This window comes from Alosa sapidissima, chromosome 14, assembly GCF_018492685.1.
Source record: "Alosa sapidissima isolate fAloSap1 chromosome 14, fAloSap1.pri, whole genome shotgun sequence".
Lineage (NCBI taxonomy): Eukaryota > Metazoa > Chordata > Actinopteri > Clupeiformes > Clupeidae > Alosa > Alosa sapidissima.
Window position 1 is genome coordinate 31,736,580 of NC_055970.1, and position 12,121 is coordinate 31,748,700.

The 12,121-nt window shown below is 40.5% G+C and overlaps 1 protein-coding gene across 2 annotated transcripts in view; it reads left to right on the forward strand.

Annotated features, from left to right (window-relative positions):
• Positions 1 to 4,475: 4,475 nt before the first annotated feature.
• The window catches only part of nfat5b (nuclear factor of activated T cells 5b), a 45,463-nt gene continuing 37,817 nt past the window's right edge, over positions 4,476 to 12,121 (forward strand). For both annotated transcript variants that reach the window (XM_042062301.1, XM_042062302.1), the window contains exon 1: positions 4,476 to 4,751. In XM_042062301.1, coding sequence (XP_041918235.1) covers positions 4,679 to 4,751 — 73 coding nt within the window. In that variant the 5' untranslated portion in view covers positions 4,476 to 4,678. The remainder of the gene's footprint in view (positions 4,752 to 12,121) is intronic.

Here is a 12,121-nt window from a genome sequence, read left to right on the forward strand (position 1 = left end):
ATGCTAACATGTTAACTATGCTAACCATGTGACTCAGCTAACTTAGCTAATCATTTTTAGCAGTTATGCTAAAATGTTAATTATGCTAACAATGCTAATGATGCTAACTAGCTAGTGAGGACTTTTATTTTGAAATAGTTGAAGGCAGAGGATACAGTTGATGGGAGTCATAGTTGACTGACAGTTACAACAGTTGAACAGTTGACAGTAGTTGAACAGTTAAAAAGTTGGATAGTTTAAAGGGACTTTTATTTTGAAACAGTTGTGGGCACAGGAAGCAGTTGAACAGGATCTGTAGTCTTAATACAGCCATATTGTATGCTTAAAGACTGAGACAGCCTGAGACAGTGGCTGCAGGTGGCCTGAACACCTGGCATAGGATTCTAATTAGAGTGCATGAAAATGCACTCTACTGTTATCCGATTTATTCTTATTATTCCGCTGACGCTTTTTGTGCGTTTAATACAGCTTCAACCGTTTAACTTAGAAACTTCGTTCAAACTGCGTTGCGTAGGTCTTACTATGTGACTTCAGCTATGTATTTTTCAACTTTGTAACTTTTATACTTTTTAAACTATTAATTAAAAACTACTAAAATGTCCCCATTGACTTAACATTAGATTATGACATCACAATAGAGCAATTAGAATCCTATGCCAGGTGTTCAGGCCACCTGGAGCAACTAGGCGAGTTCGACTTGCGGCAGATCTGTGCAGATCTGACTTGATGTGATGCATGCTGGGTTGAACACAATGCATACTGGGATGGACGCAATGCTTGCTGGTTAGAAATTCTGTCCGATTTCTGTCAGCCAGGGAGGGACTTACCACCGTGACACCATGTCACATGACCTTAAAATATCGCGGGAGTCTTAGCCTGCAGACAGATCTTGCAGTTGCCTTCCACGAGCTGCACGAGCTGAAACACGCCCTCATGACGTCAGTTCAAAGACGTGATAGGGCCATTTGGGAGGAATGTCCTGATGACGATTATGACAGGAGGCTCATGCTGCTTCCTTATGTTGGAATATGTGAAAATAAACAGAAGTCGAAGGGATACCTTCTTATACGTGATTTCTGCAACAATGGTAGGCTAGCCTACTGAAAACGTTTGGATATTCTGTTATTTTCTGCTGTTGGCTAAATAGATAGACACACATATAGGGGACACACTTGATATTGAATTTATGTGCTACAATGCAGGCCTGTTAACTGTATGACAGCAGTGGTTTATTTAAACTACATCATAAGAATTTATTTCGTCAGTCATCATGCTCATTTTAATGAGTAAGAATGAAAGTTCTGCTGTGTTTATTGCAAACAACATTCCGCGATATCTCCCGCGAGTCACGTCAGGCAGACTGTAGCCTTTCTGTCAGGGATGAGCTGCCCTCTGTTGTAGCTCCTCCCGGCTAGCCTCTGAAGATCACGTTTACGTAGTAAGCCAGACCAAGTCAGACTCAGCCGAAGTCGAACAAGCGAGTTCGACTTGCGGCAGATCTGTGCAGATCTGACTTGATGTGATGCATGCTGGGTTGAACACAATGCATACTGGGATGGACGCAATGCTTGCTGGTTAGAAATTCTGTCCGACTTCTGTCAGCCGGGGAGGGACTTACCATCGTGACACCATGTCACATGGCCTTAAAATATCGCGGGAGTCTCAGACTGTAGCCTGCCTGTCCGGGATGAGCTGCCCTCTGTTGTAGCTCCTCCCGGCTAGCCTCTGAAGATCACGTTTACGTAGAAAGTCAGACCAAGTCAGACTCAGCCGAAGTCGAACAAGCCTAACGTCAGGTACAACGGTATGTCGTTGATGAAGATTGGACATTCCCTCAGAGTAAAAGAATTTGTTCGGGAACGCGCTTCACTTATTTCATTGGTTGGGATAACATTTTGGGAGTGGTGGTAGACGTTTGCCCTGTGTCTTAAGTCCTAGGTTATTTAATGTGATGTTCATATGTGATAATAAACAATGCGAATCAATATTGAGTCACTTATTAGGCTACACAAATAATGATTCCTAAATGCTATATTTGGACAGGTTGTAGGCCTATTACGCAATAGGCTATCCCAACGAAAATGACTATAATTAAGTAGAAATGGGATGTAAGAAACTTGTGGATAGCTGGGATTTTTGCTGCACCCAGTGTGAATTTGCAGCTTGTTAAACCTAGGCTACATTTGCAGGCAGACGAAATGAAACCAACCCAAGTTAAACTTACCGATAGAAGCGCACATCCCTCGGGTAGTTCGAGCAGGCATTTCAAGAGTCTGCAACTGTTGTTGATATTTGGCTTTTGCCTCGACTGGAAGCCTGGCCATTTAAATCAAATGCATAGCCTAATCATGTAAGTGTTGCAAGAAAGCAACCTAAATAAGTAATTGACATTTGTTTCGTTTTAAATCACTTGGGGAGACAGGTTACATGATCCAGACGTTGCGTTGTCATGGACTACAGTCTACGTTTTAAAATAGTTTTCATACACAACGCAATGAGTAGGCTAATAATTGGATATAGGTCATTGCTATGCATCTGCTAAAATGTATGCATAGTCAGTTACCTTGTCAACCCACACATAAGGCAAATAATATCCTGATATGACAACATTTAATTTTTCTTTTAACCACAAAGTCCGGTATAATACAGCCTAACCATGTAGGCACTAAAACAAATATCAGTAGCTTAATCCAAGTAGGTAGTTATTTATTTGACGTCTTCCAGAAATGCAAACCAACGTGGACGCGCGAGGACGCTCGTGCCCAACACTAAACTCCTGCATGAGCTGTCATCTACCAATCAGCATGTAAAACCTGGTGCCGGAGGTTGCAACCATGTAATGCCATGTTTTCAAAAATGTCGGCGGCCAAATGCCATGCTAAGTGGCTGAAGCTAACCCTTCAAATCCTGACCCCCTGATCTGCAGTCTCAATACAGCCATATCAGAGAGGGTTAAAGCGGAGCGAGAGGCGCAAACGTTCGACAATTAGTAATCAAGGATCTTTGGCCATATTGTATGCTTAAAGCCTGAGACATGTGGCTCCAGGTGGCCTGAACACCTGGCATAGGATTCTAATTGCTCTATTGTGATGTCATAATCGAATGTTAAGTCAATGGGGAAATGTTATTAGTTTTTTTTTTAATAAAAAGTATAAAAGTTACAAAGTTGAAAAATACATAGCTGAAGTCACATAAGTAAGACCTACGCAACGCAGTTTGAATGAAGTTTCTAAGTTAAACGGTTGAAGCTGTATTAAACGCACAAAAAGCGTGAGAAGAAGAATAATATTAAGAAAAATTCGGATAACATTTTCATGCACTGTAATAATAATAAGAAGAAGCCTAGTAAGAACAGTACAGTGCATTTTCATGCACTGCAATAATAATAATAATAAGAAGAAGCCTAGGAATAAGCCTATGTAAGTTTATTGCATATTTCTATGTCTACATGCATGCATGATGCATTCATATACCTGATAAAAACTAACAACAACAAAAAACAACACATATTTTGTTTTTCTTCTTTTAACAGTACTTGATTGCATAGATTAGTTGACACATTTTAGGTAGATCATGTGGATGTGTATTCCAATTATCAAGGTGTAAAGCGAAGAACATATGAACCAGAGTCTAAGCCTATAGGGTGGATCCTACACATAAGATGGACGTGGTGAGTGATTTGACATTTAAGTCAAATGAGAGAGTAGCATGTAAGGTTATTTTGAAATTGCGGACAGGTCCCCATGATTCCATCAACATTGACTCACAGAGTGTGCAGTGATGACAGCTTTGGGACTAATTGAAAGTACTTATTACCGTGCAATAGCCTGAAAGTTGTGGGTTCAATCCTGGCTTCCTTTGTGCCCTTGAGCAAGGCACTTAACTCTGAGGACAGTGTCCCTTGTAATATAGTTGACATAAGTAAGTCACTTTGGACAACAGTGTACAGTGTAACAGTGTTCCGAGAACCTTTTGGATAATCTGAGTTTAGTCCAATGTATGCGATGTACAATCTTAAATTGTAATAGTCCATGCCTTGCACAAATTGATGAGTTGTACTCTGCTTAAGGTGGCCTCCCAAGATGCCTCGGGGATAGGCTCCCCCAGCTCCCCTTCCCACTGAGATTTTACATCAGAAAGAGTAGAGTGTGAGAGTGCCATCAGTTTGCTATATATGGCTGATATAATTCGAATGAGAGTAGTTTTTTGATGAAAATGTATATAGGTAGGCTTGCAGTGAGTTTGGATTGCAAACAGAACTGTCCAGAACTGTCCCAATCTAGGCCTAAAGTGGCCAAAATATAGGCCTAATAAAATAAAACCAGAAGCCAGTTTTCTAAAAATGACCTATGACCTTCATCTTTTGACAGCAACACACAGAATGAAACATGCTCAACATATCTGTGCAGCCTGTCCTGGTTGACGCGCCTGCGTTAGGTGGGAGGGGCAGCACAGGAAACAGAGCACATTGGAAACTCGTAGGTAGGCTAGTCATTTTACGGAGACCCGTACCTTATAGCGAGGATATGTAAACGGATGCATACGAATCTGCCTCTCTCTCTCTCCTGTAGCAGATACTTTGAATTCCTATTTTGACGTGTTTTCCAGATGATATTATAGCACTGGCACATTTCAAGAGCTGTTGACCAGTTTCCCACCTCTTCAGAGAGGGATTGCGATGCCCTCTGATTTCATATCTCTTCTGAGTGCGGACCTCGACCTTAATTCGCCCAAGTCCCTCTACTCTAAAGGTAAAGTTAGCTTTACACCATTGTTCGGGTTTCTGTTTTATCACGAACTCAGTGAAGGTATGCCTGCTAAGTTTAGTAAATAGTTTACGGTGTGTGCGTTCATTCAGGCATGTGTGTGTGTGCGTGCGTGCGTGCGTTGTTTGTTTTCTTTTCCTACCACACGTAAACTTGACTAAACGTTAGCTAGCTTGTCAAGATCATTAGCAAGCCTCACTATGTCACGCAGTTACTGTCTGATATCTCTTTTCTTGGGCAGGCTTTTCTTAACGTGCTATGTCAATGTCCTGTGAATATCTTGTCGTTTCACATATGTGAGTGATGTTTGCATACAGTCTCAGGTGACTTAACGTTAGCTGTTAACTTGACTAGCTAGCGTCTCAGTAAACTTAATACTTGAGGGGGCGGGTCAATCCTCCCTGTTAATGTAGTTAAACGTTAGGCTAAACTGACTTGGATAAACTCTTACTCTTAAGAAACTGACAAAGACACTGGTGATGTTGAACACGTTAATAAAACGCACAGGTTGTATTTGGTCCACTCCACTAATATGACCTCTCTCTCGGGATTTCAGCATCTGCTGTTTCTTCCTCACATATTCTGAGGATATCAGTAGTAGCGTGTTCATCAGAGGTATCTGGCTAGCGTAATGGCTAATTTAGAGTTTTAGAGTTTAGAGTTTCAAAGTTTCACATTACATTTTCAGCACGCCTGTGTGGATACTTTAGATCTGTTGTGCGTTACCTAAGGCATTTCTGCTTCTTCATTGACCAGTCTCTATATTCATCTTCACAAAATAGAATGTTCGCAGTACGCTTGATCAATTTTAGATAGAATGTTACCATTTGGCTGTGGGTCGCGAGTTGCCACGTTGAGTTTTTTAAACGATTTGCCGCCGCTCATAGTAAGTAAGATGGCCTCTTTTTGGATATGTTATAGTGGTCTAATAACGGATGGCTGTCTGACACGAGACTTTTCGAAAGATAGTTTTGAAAACGTTTCTCAGAATACCATTTTTAGAAAATAAGGCTAGAAATTCTTATGTCTAACTGAACATATCTATTTACTTTGTCGTGTTGCAGGCTATGTTAGCTAACTGCTTTAAATGCCTAAAATAGCTGTCAAGTGCATGATCACATCAGTGAATTGTATTCACTATTGTGTTGTCTTTAAACCAAGTAGCCTAGTTTTTCACAATCTTTTTGTTGGAAGCATACAACCTTTTGTTTCATTGATTGTGCAATCTTCTTCCTAAGTGGTTGCCCATTTTCAAAGGTTAATAGGCCTATTGTCAAAACTATAAACTAAAACTTTAACAAGAATACCAGCTCTGCATTCAGTTTGATGCATTTCACTGTCATGATGTAGCCATATCCTTGAAGTCAAGTTGACATTGATCCCACCAAAGCACATTTTTGCTCTAGAGGACATTGCCAATAAAAACAAGCGTGGCTTACATTTCAACTATATACTACATCTTCTTGCTCTCACCTCACCTAATCTGTAATGACTCAGAGGGGGTCAGCAATTTATGTGTGTATGGGTTTCGCCTCACTTCCAAACCAGTGTCACCTGGTGAAATTGGTTTTGGATAAAGGTAAAGAAGCCATTAAAGAAATGTATTCCTTAAACCATTGAATGCTGAATGACAAATGATCCCTAATCTGGTGATTAAAAAACTGAATGTAAATAAAAGTTTTGATTACATTGGATTTAAGCTTTTGTTACATTTAAGTGATTGAACAAGGCTGACCACATTTAGATCTATGAAAGAAAGAGGTAATCACAAAATGACCTTGTGGCGGAATGGCATTCTTTCAGACATTCTTTATGATTGTTTACCAAAGCCCTAGGACAGTGTTTTGGTTTCAGTGGATCAAACTGACCTGTTTAGCTAACAGAAATGTACATTACCTATTGTGTGCACCTCAACAATAACAGAATGAAGGCAATGATTGCCTCAAACATTCCCTCTTGACTAGTTATGACTCATGTTCAATATTTATGCCTTCTCCTGCTGTTTGAAGATAGATAGATAGATAGATAGATAGATAGATACATTTTCCTGGAGGAAAATTAGGCATCCATTAGCTTATGATAGTCATACACATAATATACAGAATAAGAAAAACACTGTAAGTAAATACAATGGTCTATCCACCAGACTTCAGATTCCAGGCAAGCACTCTCCCTTGGTGTATTTTCAATTTCCTGTGTGTTTCTATCTCTTCGTATTGCTTGTAAAAAAACTGCTGATTTCCCTGGGTACTTCCTCTGGCATAGTTCTAAGCTCATAATGACAGACAAAATAAGAGACAAAACTGTTCTCAGATTTTATTTCTTTAATTTTGATTTTGTCACGACTGTCTTGTGTCGAATGTAAACTGGCAATGCTAAAACTTGTCTTATCATAGTTGATTGGCTTATGACTCATCCACCTACAGCAATTTGGCACTTTTGATGTAGGTTTTTACTTCTTTTTTTTAGCCAAAAAGTAATCCTGTTTTGGGGCATTATAAAATAAGTATCCAGGCTAAATACCTAGGTACAGCTGGCATTACATAAGGACTAAGCCTGTAGGTAATCCTGGGTAAAGGTTCACTGATGGCTGCTGCAGTTGTTGTTATTGAAGTATTTTGAGCATGACTGAGGTGCAGACAGCAAACCTTGCCTTGGGTGGCTTTCAATGTTTTCTTGTACAGGCCTCTGTCTCTCATTGGCCATTGATATGCTATTAACTGATCAGGAGGTTTACTGTTTATGGTCTGGCGCTATATAGTGTTTTGATGTTTTTCTAGTGCCATTTTGGTTTTTAAGTAATTTGTTTTAAATGTGTTGATAAGAAAAACATTTCTCACGAGTCCCTGTCGGGGACTGTCTGCCAGCTGGACTATGTAGTGAAAACCACTTGTGTAAAGCTTATTCAGTTCCCTCACTCGTGTAGGCTACCTCTCCTTCACTCAGTTTTTGTTGTAACTGATTGTTCTTTTCGAGGGAGATATTAAGCTCCTTGTTGCAATTCAGCAGTTGTCCTAGATCAGTGAAAGTGTTTCCTTTGACACTCTGTTTGATATGTTTTTGCCTGTTTTCAGTTTCTTTATTAATCTTTTCACCTGCATTTCTGTTAAGATCTGCCCATGAGAAAAAGCATGGATGACCAGATGTTGTCCACCTTGCACAGTTAAGTTAGTTCCTTAAATGCATCTGTTTTTCTCCTGTTCTTGGTTGACGCAGAGGGGGGGACAGTGAGAGGGAATGCTGAAAAGCTGCCCAGGTCTACGGGCACACAAACGTGCTCTCTGTTCCCCAGTGTGGAGGTGCCCTGAGTAAATGCCACAGGCATAGCGGTTTTGCCACGATGGCAGAATGGCACAGAGGTGTGTGTGTTTGCCTGTGTGAAGTGCATGCATGCATTTGGAAAGGGTTGAAGAATGTTCTCACTGGTATTGTGACGACTGATAGTATAAGTGTGAATAAATATCGAAAGCTGGTTTCACATCAGACTTTATTAATGTGCGCAGAGATGGCCTGGACATGTTTTGCTTCTTTTTTTCTGAGTAGCTTAAGTGTTTATTGAAAACACTCTGTATTGAAGTGTGCTGGATTCTTGGATTGCCAACTACAACATAATAGTTTAGCTTGACACATTGAACCCAAAGGAATGTTCAGGCTATTGTGAATGGGAAGGAATGATCCACATCGATCCTGGGTTTGAAGCTTCAGTTTGTTGGCGTTATGTTTTTACAGGGCAAAGCATTGGAAATCCATTGTTGGGAAGTGGTTGAGGCACGTTTTTGAGGCAGCAAGGGATTTATTTGTTTTCATCTTTTTATTTTCCACCATGCAATTTTGCCCTAGGAAAAGGCCTTGCTTGAGTGGCTAACTGTTTTACATAATCATAATCCAAAGGAGTTGTGCAAAGCCTCAGGAAATCTTTATCCAACTTTTGTAATGAGAACAGAGTGAGAGGTTGAGAGAAGGCTTTAGGATCGGCTTCTCATGTGTGCCAAACTTCTCCACCATGAGGTTTGCCTCATTGCAGAATGTTTGTCATGTGTGTGTCTGTCTATGTGTCACGTCCTCTGTGTTGGTTATCTGTTGTGTGTTGGGTGCCCCTGGCCACAGGCAGCATGCTAATGAGGGAGCCGGCTCACGTGACCGCTGCATGGAAACAGAGCTGTGTGGAGACGTAGCTGAACATACGGTTGAGCATTCCCCAAGGATGGCAAGACGCCTTGGAGTTGAGACTCATAAGTGTATTTTTAGCTGTAATTCACATGGTGGGCAGTGTGTGTATATATTTGAGGTGTGTGTGTGTTTGTGTTTGTTAGTTACCACATAAGACATCCTTGGGAAAGGATGCTAAGCATTGTTGAGGTTGTAGGCTGATATATTTCTACCCAAACTCAGGCAAGACTATGTTTATAATGCACAAGATAATAAAAGTGGCACATATTCGGGGCGTAAAATGAAAAAAGTTTAGTTATTTTAGCCCACTCTTCAACCTGATGTCCTCCCTCTTAACATCAGTGCCAGTGCGAATGCACACTATTCAACCCAGTTTCTTGTATTTTTTACTGTTCATTGCTACTGTGTAACTGGTTCTCCCTCTTATCAAAGCACCTGTCCTCCTCCCTGACATCTCTCCTTGCAGAGACCTCAGGGGGATTTTCATTATCTAGCCGATGCAAACTGATGAGCTCCTCTCCTCTGATATTGAGCTCAGTACAACATGATGCTTTGAGCTCGACATCTATCTAAATAATTTTTAGAATAAGCATAAAAAAGATCTACATGCGAAGGAAATGTGTTTTGATCTGTGCACTCATAACATGCAGAGCATAACTTCACCCACCCACTCACTCACTCACTCACTCACTCACTCAGACACACACACACTTCCAATCTTCTTCACTTGGATTAGCTATGATTTAGAAAGATTGAAAAGAAATTAGCTTCTCCAATTGACTATTTCGATGGCATATGAAAATTCTGGTAACACATTTTTAATTGAGCAAAATAGACAGTAGCCTAAATACTTTAAAAAAAAAAAAAAAAAGTAGAGTCCTATCTTATTATGGATATACATTCCCAGAGCCAGGACTTTCAATGCGAGATGGTCTGTACTGAGGTTTGCAAGATTTGATTGTTAACCAATCAGAAGCTCAAAGGCGGGATTAGGACACCAGCATGTCAGTCAAATTTGAGAATGGCAACAGTGATCTGTCAAGAGCAAGTGGAGGCAGAGGCAGGGGTAGAACTATTAGCAGGTGTTGCTTACAATGGTTTTAAAGGTGGCATGATGGCATTATAACAAAATAACAATGAGTTTTGAAATTATGGGTTTAAATGGGTTAGTGGAAAATTGCATGCCCTGTTAATTGATTAGATGAAGTAAAGTTTGATAGTCATCATCTGTGTCTTAACTTCTCTTGTAGTGATCGATACAAAGGTCCCTCGCAGTTATCAGTTGCCAAAAAGATATGCTATCTTATTATGTGGCCAATTATCTAATTACCATGTGCATTATTCTTAAAGGATGGTGATGTCTCAATAACTAACTCCCTATCAGGTAGTACAATAAATGAAATTTGTTAAAAATTGTTTAAACATCTTACACTTAGAAGATGTCGGTTAGTTGATAATTAGTGGATTGTTTTCATAAAACGATTTTGAATTCCTCAGGAGATCTAGAGCTTATGCATGTTTTTTTTAAATTAATTTTTTTACTGCAGACACATTTTGAACGTTTATGCATGCTGCAGAAAGTTCTGTAACATTATTTGTATGTCATATTATCCACTTGCTATTCAGAATTCCTCTGTCAGGAAAAAATAATAGATCACTATTTGCTCAATCAATGTGTTAAGAGGTATGGTCCACATGCAACAACATAGCTATATTTATCCTCTTCAAGATGCCTTGAAAGTCAAATATCCTTTTGAATTACCGAAGTTGCAAGCAGCTTACTTCATGCAAAATATTATTGTGAAATTACATTTTCTTTCCCTGTGTTCATTTCGATCCGAATGTCAAACAGAAAGGACATTTTTTTCAGCCTTGTGTTGTATCTTTCAATACCTATGTTTGAGATCTAAGTAGGGTTATTGTCGGTCTACTTAAGACATATGCTGCTTGTTTCCCCTGCGCTTACCCTGTCTTAAGCTTTTCACTGTTTAAACACCTTTGTACTGTGGCATTCCCATCAAACGCCAGTCTTGACTTCAGCGGTCTGTTCAAGCTGTATATAGTTATGAATAGACCTAGCTGTTTTTGCTATTAAGTCCATGCACCAGCTTTTTCAGTGACCTACAGACTCTCACCTCCTATTGCTGGGCTCCCTGGAGGGGGTTTAAGTTTACTGATCCCTGATCCAGTGAAGGTGAATGGTCCTAGGAATGCCCAGATGGACCTTTTGAAGTGTGACGGTGATCTTTGTTATCTCAGCGGCCTGGTCATGGGATTGTCCTCTCTACTGGATTCAACCAGCCAGTGAGTGCTTTATCTCTGCCCGTGGAGGACTCTTGTACCTGAAAACGGGAGTAATTTTTTAAAATGGTTGAGACGAATGGTTGACCATGGCTCTACCAGCAAACCCAGCTGTCGTTTAAAATGGTGATAGCAATTCCATTATCAATCATGAATCCAGTCCATTGTTACCCTTTGGAAAATGATAGTCCATTACAGCCCCTTCAGGTAGTCTTTTGCGTCTTCCTCATATGTTCTGATGCACTACACTCTTACTGTTAAGCTGAATGCTAAGGAGGAGATATGCAGACATGAGTCTTTCTTGTTATAGGCCTTTTTGTCTTACACTGCTGCAGTCTCTGTCTATGCAAACAGTTATGAGTGGAATAGACACAATGTGCACTGACTTGTTTGAGTGATGAAACATGATGTAGGCATCTAGCAACCTCCCACCTCTGATGTCACCATTTCACAGCCAGTTGCATGTTGGAGCTGTGCTGCTGACGGGCCTCATATTCCTTGTGGTGCCCGACTCTGAGAGAAAGGCCCCTAACCACAGGAGTAAGCACCCTCCACCTGTGTCTTAATGTTATACTGCAGAAAGTCACAAGTGGTTAATGGTTAACGCTAATTAAGCCACAGTTAAAAAAGGCATCAGCCTTGAGTCAAAATATGACCCCTTCCAATGTTTGCTGTGCACACCCCTGAGTCTGTTCAACCACCAGCAACACAATGCATGAGTGGTTTCCCACCAGTGCCACCAGCAACAGTCTCAAGGTAACATCAACACACACATCTCACCTTGAGAAGGGGTGTGTGTGTGTGTGTGTGGGGGGGGGGGGGTCTATATCCTGTTGAAAGTTTTACCTGGCTGTACTTTACATGTGCATGTATTTTATTTATCT